The sequence below is a fragment of the Chiloscyllium plagiosum genome, unplaced genomic scaffold (assembly GCF_037043375.1).
Source record: "Chiloscyllium plagiosum isolate Xiang-an unplaced genomic scaffold, Cpla_swu_hap1 HiC_scaffold_22, whole genome shotgun sequence".
NCBI classification, from domain to species: domain Eukaryota; kingdom Metazoa; phylum Chordata; class Chondrichthyes; order Orectolobiformes; family Hemiscylliidae; genus Chiloscyllium; species Chiloscyllium plagiosum.
The window spans coordinates 25832877-25852975 of NW_028270160.1; the positions used below are offsets into that span (position 1 = coordinate 25832877).

The following is a 20099-nucleotide window of genomic DNA, read 5'->3' on the forward strand; positions in this document are numbered from 1 at the left end:
CCCAGAGTCATACTAGTGTTTAAGATTTTTTAAGGTATGCACAGTACCCAAATTTACCTGACTTTCAGATCAAGATTGATAGACAGCTTGGACCAAGTTTTATATAAAAAGAATTGTTATTTAATATAAGTCAGCTTTAATATAGACAGCTTGGACCAAGTTTTTATATAAAAAGAATTGTTATTTAATATAAGTCATTCGACTATAGCTACAACTAAAAAGATATAAACGATTGGCATATAATGATACTAACTAAACCTCTAATCTGCTTATAAACTTGCCATTACACACACATAGAATCATAGAGTCATACAGCACAGAAACAGACACTTGTGTCCAACCAGTCCATGCTGAACATAATCCCAAACTAAACTAGTCCCACCTGCCTGCTTCTGTCCCATATCCTTCCAAAAGGTTCCCATTCATGTATTTATCCAAGTGTCATTTAAACATTGTCATTCTGCCCACATTCACTCCTTCCTCAGGAAGTTCATTCCACACATGAACCACCCTATGTGTAAAAGATTTGACCCTCATGTTTTTTTGAAATCTCTCTCCTCTCACCTTAAAAATGTGCCCCATAACCTTGAAATCTCCCATCCTAGGGAAATTACACCTACCATTAACGCTATCTATACCCCTCACGATTGTATCAACTTTTATAATGTCACATCTTAACCTCCTACGCTCCAGTGATAAAGTCCCAGCCAGCCTTTCTTTATAACACAAACCTTCCACACCTGCTAACATCCTGATAAATCTCTTCTGAACCCTTTCCAGCTTGATAATATTCTTCCTATAACTGACAATCAAATAATGAAAATAGATTCTTGGTGAAGGTAGAGAGAACTGGAAAGTCAGTTAAATTGTTTTTGCTTCTGCATTCTGGTTTTGCAATAATAATTCTTCAGCTAGGCAGGTTCTTGGTGTTCAGGTATCTTTCTTCTGAAGTTTTCAATGGTTTATAAGAAGTACAAAGCAAATTAATCACTTGGAAAAGTCTCTTATCTATTAGTTTGAAAGTTGCAGCTCACGGCAACAATTGCGAGAAAAGAGAACTGTTTATTTTCAAGGTTAAACTTTCAAGGTTTTTACTGCAGAGAACAGGCAGTTTCTATTGGGGAGATCAACATCATAGTCTTTTGTGACTCTGTGACTTGTTTTCAGTTCCAACCTGCTCAGTTAGCTGAGAACCGATAAGCTTCACTTGTAAATTACTCCTCAGCTCCGGATCATCTGCACATTGCAGGAACACTTAACCATACAAACAGAACAGAATTCATGTATGTATTGAGAATTCCTTGCTGTGAAATTATGCAGCCATCCTGGTATATCCCCATTTAATAAAAAACAAATCTTTCTCCTTGTAGACCAAATGCTTTAAAGACACAGACAAAAAAGGACCCTGTTTGTAAAACTATCAATACTCTTAGAGATATTATCCCACTTTCACTTTAAGGGCACCCTCCACTGTGTGGTGTGGAATTGCAGAGTGTCAGGTAGAATAGATTCAGAACAGACCAACCAGCTCAAAACTGAACCTCTGAGTTTTTATGAATCACGAGCAATTACAGGAATGTATTTTGCTATAATCTTTACACAATGGCCTGGCAATTTCTTCACTCCATCATTACTTCCAAGCCAGGGGGTAAACCTTGAGCACTCAATGAGTAGTGTACAAGGGCTGTCTGGAGAGCACAAGGCATACATAAAACAAATGCATGCTTAAGAGCTAGAGAATCTTGCTATAGATGGAGCTAAACAATCCAACACCAACAGGTCAGATCAAGGCACATTCATCATTAAGTGCTGGTGGACAATTAAACAAATAACCAGAGGAAGAAATACTAAAAGCATCCCCAATCTCAATGTTGAAGAAGGCCATCACACCAGTGGAGCAGTCAAAGATTTGCCATCATATTCAGCCAGAGGAACTGAGCAGGTGATTAACATCTGCCCCCTCCTGTGGTCCAAACCATTACAGATCTTCAGTTAATTCAATTCATTCCATGTGATATCAAGAAATTGCTGAAACACTGGACATAGCAAAGATTTGATATCTGACAACATCCCAGCTGCAGTACTGCAAAAATATGCTCCAAAAGTAGTCATGCCCTTGGCTAAGTTGTTCAGTCTAATTACAATACAGACAATTACACAGCAAAATTGTCCAGGTCTACACCTTAGGAAGGATATATTGGCCTTGGAGGGAACACAAACAGGTATATCAGAATGATATTCAGTGATTAAGTTATGAGGAGAGACTAAACAAATCAGGTCTGTTTTTTTTAGAATTTAGAAGGTTAAGGAGTGATCTGACCAATGTCTTCAGGATATGAACAGGAAAAGGCAGGATAGATAAAGATAAACTATTTCCACTGATTTAGAATTGGAGAATTAGGGAGTATAATGTGAAAATTAAGTCTAGTCTATTCAGGAGAGATGTTAGGAAGCACTTCTACATAAGGAGTGGTAGATGTTTAGAACTCTCTTCCACAAATGACAGTAGATCCAGGATCAGATCATAGATAGATAAGTTTTTGTTAAGCAAAATTATTAAGGGATATGGGCCAAGGGCAGGTATATAGATCTAGGGCCACAGATCAGCCATTGAATGGTGGAACAGGCTCCAGGGACCGAATAGCCTACTCCTACGTTTCCTATGTTCTATGTTCCTAGATATGTCCAGTTCACAAGAATCTGAATAATTGGCATGCCAGCAATGTAATGTGAGTAGATGGTTTTTACTGTGGCTGGAGGTTAGTGTAATGGAAATAAGTTAACTGATCCACTGTGAACAGATTTATATTACAGTATCAGCCACAGCGACCATGAACAGCTCTATTACCTATTTCACACAGCTCCCCTCTGAATGATCCTGTGCAGTTGCAAGTGAAGGATCCTCTTTTCTTTCCAGCTCGGCATGTTGCTCCATTTTTACAAGGATTGGGGCTGCATGGTGAGGTGGCTTGAAAGACACAATTGTCAAAAATGACTATTTGAGGAGAAAAGAATTACAGGTGCTGGAAATTCTGGAATCAAAAATGAATAAAGGTGACAAAATGCAGTAGATTCCCCAACAGCCAGCTAGAGAAGTATTAGCACTTAAATCATAGATCATTGTCTGAACTAGAACCTGGAAGGATAAGTGAACATATGAACAGAATTGAACATGGCTAAATAGGCAGAGAGAAAGTAACTGATGAGAGGCGGCTGTCTATTGTTTAACCGCAGTCGCAGCAAAACAGTTAATCAGCTTCAATCAAAACAGGAAGTGCTGGAGAAACTCTGGCAACATCTTGTTCCAAAGAAGAGTCATATTCAGCATCCGCAGTATTTTGTTCCTACTTAACGATCTGAAGGTTTATTTGGAAGTACTAGCTTTCGGAGCGCTGCTCCTTCATCAGGTACCTGTGGAACAGGATCTTAGGACACAGAATTTATCGCAAAAGATTACAGTGTCTTGCAACTGAAATGATTTATTGAACAAACTTAGATTGCTGTTAAGTCTTTCATCTTTTAGAATGGGTTGCAGGTTTCGGTTCATTAATTTGTAAATCCCAGAACTTAACGTTATCTTGAGAATGTGACAATAAAGAAGTGGTGGGATTTACATATTAATGAACTTAAAACTGCAACCCATTCTAAAAGATGAAAGACTTAACAACAATCTAGGTTTGTTTAATATATCATTTCAGTTGCAAGACACTGTAATCTTTTGTGATAAATTCTGTGTCTTATGATCCTGCTTCACATCTACCTGATGAAGAAACAATGCTCCGAAAGCCAGTGCTTCCAAATAAACCTGTTGGTCTATAACCTAGTGTTGTGTGATTTTTTTTTTTACTTTGTCCACCCCAGTCCATCACTGGATCCTCCACAGTAAAGATCTGCAAACAGGTATCAACAATGCTGGAAGTGAAAATGTGTTTGATGATAGACAACGCTCCGCTCAATCAGACAGTAGAAATGTGTGAGAAGATTGAAGGCAGCCTAGTCATACAACTAAAGCTATTGGAAGGAACGAAGATCATAAAATCCTTGCTAGGATGAATGATAATGACATTGAATATGCATGACAGAGACAAGAAAACAGGTACACTGAATAACGCTAACTCTAACCTGAAACATTCACTGTTTCTGTATCCGCTGATGCTGTCAGGCCTGCTGAATATCTGCAACCTTTTTAGTTTTATTGAAGGTAAATAGAGAATACTGTTTGGGTCTTACCATACTCAAGGTTTTGTTCTGATCAGATGGGAGGAGAATGCCTGGGCAGGAAAACTAAAGCTCAGATCTTCCAATTGGAAGGCATTTCTTGCTGAAGTATAGACTTAAGTCCCACATTGAAACTGTGCAGACATTCCAATGGAGCTGTCTCCACAGGACTTGCTCAAAATCAAAACTTCCAGCAGGTAAATATGCAGCATACAGAACCCTCTAAAGTTAAAGTTAGAGGTGGGACTCTGACTTACTTCTCTTAACATGGCTAACTATAGAACTGACACTTGACTACCTCTACCAACGCCCCCATCTAATTACCACAACCGAATCCCTACAGACACACAGAAGCACTACAGACCCACTAACTCCAACACCCTGATCTGATCCTCACCGCCTGATTATCTGCCAGCCCCAACACCACACAGATACCTGATCTGCTAACCGACTATCCCTGAATTTCACTCCCTTCACAATCACCCACAGGCCCAACACAACACCCTCCCATACCAGATCCCTTACTGATTGAAAATCCAACTCTTCTCCTTTCATGGATATTCAAGCCACCATTCCTCCAAACTGATTCCCAAATGCTTCCATGATTTCCACCCGATCCATCATGGACCAGAATCCCATGTCAAATAACCTAAGTACCACCATCACTCATACTCAGCCTCTACATCTTCCTCCTTATCCCCATAACCCTCACCCCAAACCCGAATAGAAACCTTGGCATGCCCTAAGCTCTCACCTACTTAACTGCTATCCTTCCCTATAACACAGAAATACTAGTCAACTACGAGACTTGTGTTGTGCAAGAACAAAAAGAAATTAATATAGGTAAAGGGGTAATACTTGAAAATTAGCTGGATTGGGTGTTGGTAAAATCCCCTGAACCAGATGAATTACATTCCAGAGTGTAAAAGGAAGTAGCAATAGAGATAATGGATTCATTGGTGGCTACCTTTTGTAATTCTATAGATTCTGGAAATGTTTCTGCTGATTGGAAGGTGATGAATATAAACACCATTATTAAATAAGAGAGGAAGAGGGAGAGTGGAGAGGTACAGACTTATTGTGTGTCAGTATTTGGGAAAATGTTAGAATCTATTATAAAGAATTTGATCATTGGATATTGAGAAAAGACTGGTAAAAGTGGGCAGAGTGAATGCGGATTTATGAAGTACTTGCAGTACTGATAAAGGAAAACCAGTAGGCATGAAGTTTTGGATTTTCAGAATGTTTTGGGTATTGTCCTGCACAAGACAATTGATGGTAAATAAAATTAGAGCACATGGAATTTGGGGGTAATATATTAGTATGATTGAAAATTGGTTTACAGACACAAAGTAGAGAGTGGGAATAAATGGATCATTCTCAGGATAGCAGACTGTTACTAGAGGAGTATCACAAGGCTCAGTGCTCTGTCCATCATTATTCACAATCCATATTAGGATGTGGGGACCTATTTATAATATTTTCAAATTTGCTGATGACTCCTAAATAGATGGGAATGTAAGTGACAAGGAGGATGCAAGAAGGCTTTAAAGAGTACTTGACAAGTCTATTGATTGTGCTGGAACATGACAGATGCAATACAATGTGAGTAACAGTATGATTGGAGAAGCCGGTGTTGGACTCAGGTGGACAAAATAAAAAATCATTCAACACCAGGTTATAGTCCAACAGGTTTATTTGGAGGCAGTAGCTTTCGGAGCGACGCTCCTTCAACAGATGGTTGTGAAGCAAAGCTATAAGACACAGAATTTATAGGAAAAGATTACAATGATACAATAATACATTGAACAAGGCTAGATTGTTAAGCCTTTCATCCTTTAGAATGTATCTGTTAGTTTCAGTTTTTTAATATGTAAATCCCAGAACTTCTTTTAAGTCACATTCTCAAGATAATTGAAGGTTTTATAACAAAATGTGACAGCTCAGCTCAGACAATGACTTAAACGTGTGAGTCAGACCAATGTTGAGTCAGACCTGTTCTATTTCCAAAGTAGAACTTATAAATATTATATAAATTCACTGCCTGCATTGACTGCTTGCAGGTTCTGCATTGCTTGAGCAAAATAGAATGTATCTGCAAATATAATTGTGCAAATACAAATTCACCCCATAAACTTATATGTGTGTTCACGTTCAGAAGAGAGAGTCAGAGTGAGTGTGTGCATGTTGAGTGTGTCCAAGCTTGGTAAAGTGTGTGTGTGAGTATGATGGGGCATAAGCCTGTGAGAGGGTGTGTTGTCGGTGTGAATGCTGGGAGTGTATGTGAGCTCGTATGAGAGACAGCTTGTGTATGAACAAGGGTCTGTGTGTACGTGCGTGCGTGTGCTCGTGTGTATGAGTGAGAGAGCATATAGAGGAGTGTGACATGAACACAAGTTACCGATTGAGGCCATCCTCATGGGTACCGAACTTGGTTATCAGCCTCTGCTCGACCACTTGGACACAAACTCTCTCAGACGCACACGCATATACCTCCCACACTCAAACCCATACTCGCACCCTCTCACAGGCTTATGCCCCATCCCACTCACACACACACTTTACTAAATTTACACACACACACTGACTCTCTTTCCTGCATGCGCAAACACATGTAAGCTAATGGGGTGAATTTGTATTTGCAGAACTATATTTGCAGATAAACTCTATTTTGCTCAAACAATGCAAGTCAATGCAGGCAGTGAATCTATATAATATTTATAAGTTCCACTTTGGAAATAGAACTAGTCTGACTAGATTGCTCTGACTCACACGTTTAAGTCATTGTCTGAGCTGAGATGTCACATTTTGTTATAAAACCTTTAATTATCTTGAGAATGTGACTTAAAAGATGTTCTGGGATTTACATATTAAAGAACCAAACCTGCAAATCCATTCTAAAAGATGAAAGACTTAACAATCTAGTTTTGTTCAATGTATCATTGTATCATTGCAATCTTTTGCAATAAATTCGGCGTCTTATGGTCCTGCTCCCACAACCACCTGATGAAGGAGCAGTGCTCAGAAAGCTAATGTTTCCAAATAAACCTGTTGGACCATAACCTGGCGTTGTGTGATTTTTAACAGTGAAGTTATTATCTTTGGTAGGAAAGACTGAAAGATGGAATATGAGCGAGAGGTTAGGAAGTCATTGTCCACAAGTTGCTAAAAGCTAGTATGCAGATGTATCTAAAGAAGGTAAATGGTATGTTGGTGTTCATTTCAGGTGGAATAGACTTAATAGTAAAGATGTGCTATAGGAAGTTCAATGGTGATTCAATACATTCATTCATATAACAATGGGATTATCCTATGAGAAGGGCTGGAGGAAACCAAGTCTGTATCCCATAGATTTTAAAGGATGAGTCGGTGAGTTTATTGTAACCTGCAAAATTCTTACCAGTGGATACAGACACAATGTCTTCCTTGGCTGGTAACTCTAGAACCAGGGGATGGAATCTCAGAGTCAGGACAGGCTATTTAAGATGAAGATGAGGAGGAATTTTCTATCCCAGTGGGTCATGGAAGCTCAATCATTGAGCAGGTTCAAGATAGAAATGGATAGGTTTCTGGATAATATTGACATTAAAGGACTGGAAGAAAATGTGGGAAAGTGCCACTGAGGCGATGATGAACCATGATCTACAATGGTGAGGAAGGCTTGATGGCCTACTTCTGTTCCTATGTAAATGTACAACCACGATCTTATAAACATTTTAGCAACTTGCCCTGTGACCTTTAAGGATTTAGTACGGACACTCGGCATATTGCTGCTCATCTATACTTTTCAATTTGTGGAATTTGTAGAATACTGTCTTTCTATTTAGTCCTCCTAAAATGCTTCACTTCACACTTCTGCACATTGAACACCATCTGCCATACTCATGTCATTTCACCATTCTGCATACTATGCCTTAAAGCCTGAATCTATCCTCATCACTATCTACTAATTTGCCAAGTTTTATATCCTCTTCAAACTTAACACCTAAATCTAGGTCATGTATAAAAATGGAAAGGAGTAATTAACTGATCTTGGGAAACACCACTGCAAAATCACCTGCCAGGTTAAAAAACATCTATCCATCTTCATCCTTTGTTTCCTGTCACTGAGGTAATTTTCATCCAAAATAGCATTTTCCTCTAAGATTTGCACTTCCTTAATAAGCCTCCTGTATTGTACTTTGTCAAGTATCTTCCATGCGTCTTCACAAACATTTACCACAATAGCTGGAAATGTGTTGCTGGAAAAGCGCAGCAGGTCAGGCAGCATCCAGGGAACAGGAGAATCGACGTTTCGGGCATAAGCCCTTCTTCAGGAATGGGGAAAGTTTGTCCAGCAGGCTAAGATAAAAGGTAGGGAGGAGGGACTTGGGGGAGGGGCGTCGGAAATGTGATAGGTGGAAAGAGGTCAAGGTGAGGGTGATAGGTCAGACTGGGGTGGGGGCGGAGAGGTCGGGAAGAAGAGCTCAGGTTAGGAAGGCGGTGCTGAATTTGATGGATTTGACTGAGACAAGGTGGGGGGAGGGGAAATGAGGAAACTGGTGAAATCCGAGTTCATCTCTTGTGGTTGGAGGGTTCCTAGCCGGAAGATGAGGCGTTCTTCCTCCAACCGTCGTTTTGTTGTGGTCTGACGATGGAGGAGTCCAAAGACCTGCATATCCTTGGTGGAGTGGGAGGGGGAATTGAAATGTTGAGCTACAGGGTGGTTGGGTTGGTTGGTCTGGGTGTCCCAGAGGTGTTCTCTGAAACGCTCCGCAAGTAGCCGGCCTGTCTCCCCAATATAGAGGAGACCACATCGGGTGCAGAGGATGCAATAGATGATATGTGTGGAGGTGCAGATGAATCTGTGGTGGATATGGAAGTTTCCTTTGGGGCCTTGGGCACAATAGTTCGATCATTTTTCCCTACAATCTCGTAATATAATTCAATTAAGTTAGTCAGACATTTAACAAATGAATGATGTCTTTCTCTTTGATTAAACATTGATAAACATTCTTTTGTTCCTGATAATGATTTCTAATAGCTTCCCCACCACTGATGTTGGACATACTGCATGGCTTGTAGTTTCCTGGTTTATTCCTCTCTTCCCACTTGAATAGTGATTGACCTTCACTTTACCTATTCAATGGAAAATGGGCAATAGTGGATTGGTTTCCCATTTTACTCACTATTCAATTTTATTTTCTTATTTATTAATATATAATAAATTGCCATTCGGCTCCTGCCTGTTGTTTATCCACAAAAGCTCACCACCACATAGCCATATTACATCATGAATGGGGAATATCGAGTCCAGAATTTTGGGCCTTATTTCTAAGTAACAAAATATTACATGACTCATAATAATAAGCAGTATTGAGTCTTACCTCTTTTACATAGCGGTGGGACATATGGATGTTTACATTTGCATTTATAATACGGTGCATTGGGCTGAACAACACAGTCTCCATGTTTGCATGGGTTTTTCTTACAAGGATCATTCACTGTAACAAAAATATAGGATCCCAGTATTAAGCATTCATCTTTCAGATTTAAATTAATGTATGAAAGAGTATATTTTATGCTTATTTTAGAGTAATCTTAACAGTAACTTATTACAAAGAGTAAAGTAAATATTTAATGAATATTCAAATTCTATACATTAAAGAATATAAATAAGTTTAAGAAATTCTTTGATTTAATTTTAGAAAGTTTAATTTTTAAAAGAACGCATGAATAATTGATAATTATATTTGTTAACATTGGTATAATTCACTGATAATGGGCTGGATTTTGCTGAGAGGGATGAAGTAATACTTCATTCACTGATAACCTTTAAAAATGTTACCAATGAAAATCTAGTGCTCTCTTCTTTTTTCCCTTTTGGGTTTTAAATCTATTGTGAGGTTAAGGGGTGTCTTGGTATTTAGCAATAATGGTATCAGTAAACAAGGATGCAACAAATTATTAGGGGCACCATGGTGCTCAGTGGTTAGCAGTGCTGCCTCACAGTGCCAGGGACTCAGGTTCAATTCCAGCCTTGGGTGACCATCTGTGTGGAGTCTGCACATTCTCCCCTTGTCTGTGCGGGTTTCCTCCAGGTGCTCCGGTTTTTTCCCGTGGTCCAAAGATGTGCAGGTTAGGTTGGTTGGCCATGCTAAATCACTCATAATGTCCAAGTATGTGCTGGCTAGGTGGATTAGCTATGGGAATTGCAGGGTTACAGGGATAGGGTAGGGATGGGGTGGAGTGGGGGGGGGGTGTGGTGGAGGAGGTGGGGAGGGGGGAAGCTTCGGCTGGATGCCTGTTTCCACACTGTAGTGATTCTATGATACTGAAGTCATGAAACTCAAATAACAAGGAATTCACAATGATTTGCAATACTTTTTAACTTGAATCTTCGGTGATTGTGGATTGAATGGTTCTCACAGGGTTAAAGATAACAAAAATTAAATGAAATGTTAAAAAATGATTATTTTCTCACTATAGAGAAATATATAATCAATTTTTAGAGCCTGTTTGAAGATCTACAATCGAATATATTTAGCAGAATTTCACAATAGTGATTGATTTGATAAGGGGTCTGTGATTCATTTTGATCCGTTTTGTTGTGGGCCAGATTTTAACATGATGTTTTTAAACCAGATTCTATAAAAGGCTTGACTTGATTATTCATTTAAAGGTTGTGTATCTCAACTCAGATACTACCTTTTGGGCCATATGTGATGCTACATTGTATGTTTGGGTTCTTCCAGATTGATCGAGGAGAAAGAAAAATCAAGGATAGACTTTAGGTAAACTTTTACATAACATTATTTGTTATCTTTGCGTGCTAACTGATACTGTACATGACAAACAAATAGTAGGTTCTGACTTATAGTTCATTAAGTGACAACTAACCTATCTTTTCAAATCCATACATTCTCTGTCTTTTTCAGAGAGTTCAGTGTATCTTTTAGCAAGCTTCTTCCAGTGTTCTAACTCAGTGGTATTTAAACCCAGTGATGTTCAGCTCCATGACATCACTGCAATTTAGCTCCAGGGTCCTAATCCCTTACATAACACTTATGATCTGCCTTTGGTGGATCATTCAGTGTGCTATGATTCCATCTGATGTTCTCAGTGGACAAGTACACATAATGGGAAGATCCTGGAGGTGTTGCTGAACAAAGAAACCTTAGAGTGCAGGTTCATAGTTCCTTGAAAGCAGAGTCACATGTGGATACGATAGTGAAGAAGGTATTTGGTACGCTTGCCTTTACTGGTCAGTGCATTGAGTATAGGAGTTGGAGGTCATGTTACGGCTGTACAGGACATTGGTTAGGCCACCTTTAGAATATTGTGTGCAATTCTGGTCTCTCTGTTATAGGGAGGATGTTGTGAAACTTGGAAGGGTTTAGAAAGGATTTATAAGAATGTTGTGGGGTTGGTGGCTTTGAGCTATAGAGTGAGGTTGAATATTTTCCCTGGAGCGTCGGAGGCTGAGACGTTGTCCTTAAAAAGGTTTATAAAATTGTGAGGGGCATGGATATGGTGAATAGACAAAGTCTTTTCCCTTGGGTGGGGGAATCCAAAACTGGAGGGCATAATTTTAAAGTGAGGGGGAAAGATTTAAAAGGGAATTAAGCAGCAACGTTTTGATGCAGCAGGTGGTACGTGTATGGAATGAACTGCCAGAGGAAGTGGTGCAGCTTGGTACAACTACAACATTTAAAAAACATCTAGATGGGTACATGAATAGGAAGGGTTTAGAGGGATATGGGGCAAATGCTGGCAAATGGGACTAGATTAATTTAGGATATCTAGTCTGCATGATGATTGGACCAAAGGGTCTATTTCTGCACTATACAGCTCTATGACTCTAAGTCAGATCCCAGACTGAAATATGGCCTAATAAATCATATTTTCTTCATTTGATTTTAATAAGATTGTTATTACTGAAACATAAACATACAATGCTACCGATTCAATTGAAAAAAGTACAACATAAATTTACTTTACAAAATGGAAATCAAAATGGAAATAAGCCAAAATATTTACATAAAGCACAAATTTAAATATTTCAAAGTACATGATAAGATATAATCCCAAAAACATTCCTGTATAGTACTCACACTAGAGAGAATTCCCTTCTTTATGGCACAGAAAGTTGAACTCAGATGCAGCTGCAGCTTCATTTCCTCATTGAGAGAATCTGATTGCCACTTTCTTGAGACTTTGTACAACTGAGTGTAGACTTTCTCAGCTTCAAATAACCCCTTCAGGATTTAACCACAGATTTCTGATCTGGAACTTCAAAACTAAACTCTGTAAACTGAGATAACCTATTTCTTAACAATTAGAAATAATCTTCTCTTTCTCTGGATCCCTACGCCACTTCTGCAAAGTGCCAAAATGAAACCCAAAAGCTTTTACAAACTTTTGATGTTTCTCTCATCAAAAGAACAAAAGTCAATCTTTGACATTCTAAACCAAAAGTCTTATACACAACTGCTTTCTAAGTTTGATCATAATAATTTCCCCAAAGTAAACAAATTCCCATTAGCTTTTAAGATGTATCTCTCTCAAGCTGTTTCTAAAAAGAAATCACCATAGCTGTAAAAATACTTACAAGGCAATAATTAAACCCTTTTAGGCACAAAGATAAAACCCACATGCTGATAGTTCAAATCCAAACTCTAAAATTAATGATATTAAAATATCGATAAATCATACAGCTTGCATTGCAAGTGGTGAAGATATGTGGGACATTAATATACCACAACATAATTTTGGGATATGCAGACTTAATCCAAAAGCTGCTGATTTCATACCTCAACTATATTTCTGGTTAAAGTTATAGTGGGGAAGGAGACATTAAAAAGACGTAGAAATCAATCCAAATGCTATTCATTGCAATTTGTGAATTATGAACACTCCTGAGGCATTTCTTCAGGCCTTTCATCAATACCATTGTAGGATAATAACATTATTACCTTTGCGACAGTTCTTTCCATTAAATGGACGAGGACATCGGCAAACATAACTTGAAGATGTTGTTTCACATGTGCCCCCATTGCGGCAAGGATTTGACTGACAAGGATCTAGAAGAATGCTACTTTTGTTAACATTTCATAAGGAGCATAATCTTTAAACATCTTTTCTTAGTTGTTCATGGATTTAAAATTCCGTTAGTCAAAGCAATCATTTCAATGAACATATATGAGTCAATATCACTGAACAAACAACAATGTTGTTGGAGAAAAAAATAAGTTGATCAGCTGTGGATTCAGCAAAACTGTTCTATATTTTGTGAATATTAATGGACAGTGAATGTTTTATATTCTGCATTATTCACTTGTTTAAAAAAAACTGATGCATATTACTTTGCCTGATAAATCAAAAACACAGTTTCTTCAAGTAAGGATTCTGGGTAATCCAGGATGGAGGATGAGGAAAAATGTGGATGTAAGAGCTGCTCCTTTTTTGAGGCATTCCAGTGGTGGAGCTGATTTCCTCAAATTTTTGGAGCAGTAATTACTGTTTTATAAGCTGTTGCATTGTTTTGGAACTCTTGGAACTTTGGGAATCGAAATTCATCTCTATGGGGAAAATACCAATGTAATCATAGCTGGAGATTTCTGGAAATCATGGAGAAATGGCATAAGTAGCTGTTTTTATTTATTTATGCCAATTGTCCAGAGGTTCCACTGACCTTCTCATAGAATCATTACTGTATGAAGGGAGGCCATTTTGCTAATTTAATCCAGGTTTGTTTCTGTTGGAGTTGTGGCAATAGTTTAAGAGAAATTCCATAGAAATTACGGCATTTCTTAAAAAAAATCTAGATGAAGTAAATACTGATATCTCCTGTGATGCGATTTTGCAATTTCTTTGAAGCTGTTTCCAATCTCTTGGGCTCAGACCTGCAGAAGAGTTAGGCAAAAGGTTCAATGATCTGAATGAAATCAGACAAAGTAATACCATTCCATTCTCCGTTTTTGTGGCTAGGATTCCCTGAATGCTAGTACACTTGTTACTGTTTAAAATTAGAGGCCGTACTACAATCCTTGCGCACCAAAGTCTGCTTAAAGGAAGGATAAATTAAGGATCTTATCTAATGTCCCCTATCAGTAGTCACTTGCAAGCACAATCTTAATAGGCCTCTTTCAGCTTAAAAGGGTGCTATCTCCACATCTGCCATATCAGCTCTCCATCACTTGGGAAATAATTATCTCACTTCACCAGCTAGCAGCAGTAGGATTAACTGGTGCACTATGATAATGTAAAACCTAAATTCAAAGAAGACATCCTCTTTATTAAGTTCTGACTCACATGGAGCTGATGGGCAGTTCTTGCTGTGTGAGAAGTCAGGATTAGTGGGTACAGTGTCGGTACCAGATTAATGATTACAGTATAACACAGTCACCATCATATGCTCACCGATTCTTGACTTGTGTTTCCTTTTCCTATAAATCTGTATCAGGGAGAAAAATTATGGGAATGAGGAGAATGAGAGGTCAAACCCTTCTTTCATTATTGTCTATATGGATGATGAAGACAAGAAAGTTGTTATTGAGATGGGGGAGAAAGAGTCATAGAGATGTACAGCATGCAAACAGACCCTTCAGTCCAAGTGGTCCATGCCAACCAGTTATCCCAACCCAATCTAGTTCCACCTGCCAGCATCTGGCTCATATCCCTCCAAAGCTTTCCTATTCATATACCTATCCATATGCGTTTTAAATGTTGCAATTGTACAAGCCTCTGCCACTTTCTCTGGCAGCCCATTCCACACATGCACCACCCTCTGCGTGAAAAAGTTGCCTCTTAAATCTCTTTTATATCTTTCCCCTCCCACCCTAAACCTGTGCCGTCTATTTCTGAACTCCCCCAACCCAGGGAAAAGACTTTGTCTATTTATCCTATCCATGCCCCTCATGATGTTATAAAGCTCTATAAGGTCACCCCTCAGCCTCCAACACTCCAGGTAAAACAGCCCCAGCCTATTCAGCCTCTCCCTATAGCTCAAATTCACCAACCCTGGCAACATCCTTGTAAATCGTTTCTGAACCCTTCCAAGTTTCACAACATCTTTCCGATAGGAAGGAGACCAGAATTGCATACAATATTCCAAAAATGGCCTAACCAATGTTCTGTACAGCCGCAACATGACCTTCCAACTCTTGACTCAATACTCTGACCAATAAAGGAAAGCATACCAAACACCTTCACTATCCTCACCATCTCGACTCTAGTTTCAAGAACCTGCACTCCAAGGTGTCTTTGTTCAGCAACACTCCCTAGGATTTTACCATTAACTGTATAAGTCCTGCTAAGATTTGCTTTCCCAAAATGCAGCACCTCGCATTTATCTAAATTCAACTCCATCTGCCACTTTTCAGTCCATTGGCCCATCTGGTCAAGAGCCTGTTGTAATCTCAAGTAACCTTCCTTTCTGTCCACTACATCTCCAATTTTAGTGTCATCTGCAAATTTACTAACCATACCTCTTATGCTCACATCCAAATCATTTATATTAATGACAAAAGTAGTGGACCATGCACTGATCTTTGTGGCATCTACTGGTCACAGGCCTCCAGTCTGAAAAACAACCCTCCACCACCACTCCCTGTCTTGTACCTTTGAACCAATTCTGTATCCAAGTGGCTAGTTCTCCCTGTATTCCATGAGATCTAACCTTGCTAACCAGTCTCCTATGGGGAACCTTGTCAAATGCCTTAATGAAGTGCATTTAGATCACGTCTACCGCTCTGCCCTCATCAATCCTCTTTGTTACTTATTCAAAAAAACTCAATCAAATTTGTGAGACATGATTTCCCATGCACAAAGCCATGTTGACTATCCCTAATCAGTCCCTGCCTTTCCAAATACATGTACATCCTGTCTCTCAGGATTCCCTCCAACAACTTGCCCACCACTGAGGTCAGGCTCACCGGTCTATAGTCCCCTAGCTTGTCCTTACCACCTTTCTTAAACACTGGCACCACGTTAGCCAACCTCCAGTCTTCCAGCACCTCACCTGTGACTATTGATGATATAAATATCTCAGCAAGAATCCCAGCAATCACTTCCTTAGCTTCCCACAGAGATCTTGGGTACACCTGATCAGGTCCTGGGGATTTGTCCACTTTTATGCATTTCAAGACATCCAGCACTTCATCCTCTGTAATATAGACATTTTTCAAGTTGTCACCATCTCTTTCCCTGCAGTCTATATCTTCCATGTCCTTTTCCACAATAAACACTGATGCAAAATACTTGTTTAATATCTCCCCCCATCTCCTGCGACTCCACACAAAGGTCGCCTTGCTGATCTTTGAGGGGTCCTATTCTCACCCTCATTACCACTTTGTACTTAATGTATTTGTAAAAACCCTTTGGATTCTCATTAACTCTATTTGCCAAAGCTATCTCAAATCCCTTTCTTGCCCTCCTGTTTTCCCTCTTAAGTATACTCCTACAGCCTTTATACTCATCTAAGGATTCGGTCGATCTATCCTGTCTATATCTGTCACAGGTACCATCACACCCACCCATATGTCCCTTGACCTGTTATATGTTACATTGCCATAGCTCTCCCAGTCTTATCCCTGACATCTTTTCATTTCCAACAACTAGCTTAGATGCATTCATTCAAGAAGATGTGTACATTCGTGTGTTTGGATGGGGGAATGAAGTTAGATATACCCAGTGATCTTGGACAGAAAAAGTGATTGAAAGTGATTTGAGGATGTGCTACTTTCTCAGCAGAGGCTGAGGTGTTGGCTGCCCATGGTTTCGGGGAGATGTGAAATCTAGAACTGAACTAAGAGGAAAGATATTTGACAAATGTAATGCATGTGGAAATTTCCATCGAATTCACAATCAACTCCCACTTAAGAAGCAAACATGGTGCAGCCAATGCCATCTCCACATAAACACAAATTACAATATGAGAGGCAAAAGGCTGTACCTTATAAACCTTGCCAACCGAGATGCTAATTGTTTTCTCTCAGAGCTTTCACAATTGAATTGCTAACCTTGGATCCTGTTTATAAATAATGAAGTAATGGGTTCAAATTTCATATTATATATTTGAATCCACTATGTACACAATTCAGCACCACACTGAGACAGGTCACTCTCTTGGACAAGGGGCTACCTCAAGATTGTGCCTTTTCTCTCAGGCAGGTGTGAAAGATCCCAAGACATGTCTTGAGGGCATGGAAGTTTCCTTTGTTATGCTGCACAACATTTATCCTCCAATCCACATCACAATCAGATTATCTGGTTGTTTATCTCATTGCTGTTTGTGAGACCTTGTTGTGGGTGAATTGGCTGCTATGTTGTGTAAAATTAAAAATCGCACAACACCAGGTTATTGTCCAACAGGTTTATTTGGAAGTACAAGCTTTTGGAGCACTGCTCCTTCATCAGGTAGCTACGGACTAGCTAGTGCTTCAAAATAAACCTGCTGGACTATAACCTGGTATTGTGTGATTTTTAACCTTTTCCACCCAAGTTCAACACGAGCACTCCCAAGTCATGTTGTACAAAGAGGCAATACATTTCAAAAGTTATCCATCCATTATGAAGGACTTTGGAATGACCCGAGAAGACACTATATCAATGCAAGTTCTTTCTTCCTTCAATAACCATTATTTGATAAACTCTTTTTATGACCAGTGACTAAGAGTCCAATAGATCAGTAGCTAGAATCACCTGGCTGAACTCAGTCTCTCAGGTTAGCAATAAATGCCAAGTTTCCCTGGTCCTGATCTACAAGCTTCAGCGACATAGCCAATTGTGGCTCTTCTCACATCAAGCTCCCATAAAAGAACTGCCAAAACTGTTCCATCATGCATTAATAGCACAGCAGCCACGCATCTCTTGTAACATTGGACCTGAGCTTGCAGCTAAGCAGAAGCACCATAACATGTCAAAGAAAGGCATTGTATTAAAGCTATGGAGAAATGGTCCTCTTATTTTATCCTAATTTATTGTTCATGCAGCAGCAGAATTGCCTGTTGTTGTCATGTTCCAAGATGGGTAACAAATTTGACTTGAAGGTTCTGTAGCTGGACCAAGCTTGACAGTGGTAAAGGTAGACAGTGTGAAACATAATAAATACCTCCAGTTATCAGTTTTGCTTGGATGCTCCTTGAAGTAGTTAATGAAGAGTCCTTGAGTGATCTTTATGGTGATGCTGTCCTTCATATACCTCTGCCTCCAAAGAAACCTCTGCAATAATAGCCAAGCTCAGCATATTTTTGATGTTGAAGATTTTCAGGTCAAATCCTCTTTCGGTACTGATTTGTCCCTTGATGCTACTCTGATAGACGCATTGTCACATTTTTTAGTGTCCAACACCACTGCTTTGTTGTCATTTAGTGAGATCATTAACCATTCAAGAGAGGGTTATGCTTGAAACATTGACTCTCCTGCTCCTTGGATGCTGCCTGACCTGCTGTGCTTTTCCAGCACTATGTTCTTCGACTACATTTTGTTACTATCAAGGCATTCTTGGACATGACTCCTTTCCTTGGGTACTCAGGGAGGACAGAATTCTGAAGGACAAATGAATTTTGAACATCTCCAGCTGCTTAAAATGCCACATGCAATTTGTCAGTTCATGGAATTCAAATACTGAATGTTTAGGAGGCTCAATACAGAGGAATGTGGATGTCACTTAATATCATAGAGCACTGTGGGTGTCATTTATTACAATGTGATGTTTGGAAAGATAATAATGTTAAAACTGGTGGCCTAACTACCTCTGATACCAAATCAGTTAAGTACCACAATTGTCCTTCAAAGGAGGCTAGTTACCTGACAAAGACTGTGACTGTCCCAGATCCATACATGTAGAGTGCAGTTCCCATTATTGATCGACTTAGAACCAGGTGAACTGTGGACTGTGTTCAGGTGGACTGGATAACTGTGACAGCAGACCCTCAGGAAGCATGTGGTAGAAGTTCCTATATTCTCTTAAATATTTCTCTTTAACAAGCTCTCATGGAGTTGTTGGGAGTGGAGGGGAGCTTTGGTGGAAGTGATAGGGGCTAATATACGATGATGCTCACCCTCCTTTAAAGCTAGCTCATTCTCCTTTCCTGCAACACCTCTTGTTCTTCTGCTGTGGCTGTGGCAAGGGTGTGCCCAATGGAAATGTGTGCCCGGTCTCCAGATACCTCAAATATAAATAGATGGAGTTCAATTGTCCCAGTGATCTCAAAATCAGCTCAGTTAGAAGTCCAATCCTGAATACAAGTAAAATGCTTCAAAATGTTGCTCCCAGTTGCAATAACTTAGAGTCATAGAGAGTCATAGAGATGTACAGCATGGCAACAGACCCTTCGGTCCAACTCATCCATGCCGACCAGATATCCCAACCCAATCTAGTCCCAGCCAGCACTAGCTCATATCCCTCCAAACCCTTCCTATTCATATACCCATCCAGATGCCTTTTAAATGTTATAATTGTACCAGCCTCCACCACTTCCTCTGGCAGCCCATTCCACACACGCACCACCCTCTGGATGAGAAAGTTGCCCCTTAGATCTCTTTTATATCTTTCCCCTCTCACCCTAAACCTATGCCCTCTAGTTCTGGACTCCCCGACCTCACGGAAAAGATCTTGTCTATTTATCCTATCCATGAACCTCATGATTTTATAAACCTCTGTGAGGTTCACCCCTCAACCTCCGACACTCCAGTGATTGCACATGGTTTCTGTGGCTTTGTCATACTGCATTACCACTTTGACAAGTATGGATCAATGTGGTAATGCAGTATGAGAAAGCCACAGAAACCATTACAATTTATGCTAGCTTGTTATTTAGCCAAATGGCTGGTGGCTAAGAAGAAGTGCTGAGAACTTATAGATATTTATGTGGAACAATTTTGCGCAGATAATCATA

At 39.5% G+C, this 20099-nt stretch overlaps 1 protein-coding gene across 3 annotated transcripts in view; it reads right to left on the reverse strand.

Annotated features, from left to right (window-relative positions):
- LOC122561198 (factor VII-activating protease-like) overlaps window positions 1-20099 on the reverse strand; it is a 47706-nt gene that overhangs the window by 17295 nt on the left and 10312 nt on the right. The window contains exons 2-5 of one of the 3 annotated variants that reach the window (XM_087998878.1): window positions 14620-14653; window positions 13173-13280; window positions 9585-9701; window positions 2849-2968 (exon numbers count right to left, since the gene is read on the reverse strand). In XM_087998878.1, the coding sequence (XP_087855004.1) occupies window positions 2849-2968; window positions 9585-9701; window positions 13173-13280; window positions 14620-14653 (379 nt within the window). The remainder of the gene's footprint in view (window positions 1-2848; window positions 2969-9584; window positions 9702-13172; window positions 13281-14619; window positions 14654-20099) is intronic. The other 2 variants (XM_043712767.2, XM_043712768.2) reach the window with 2 other exon arrangements.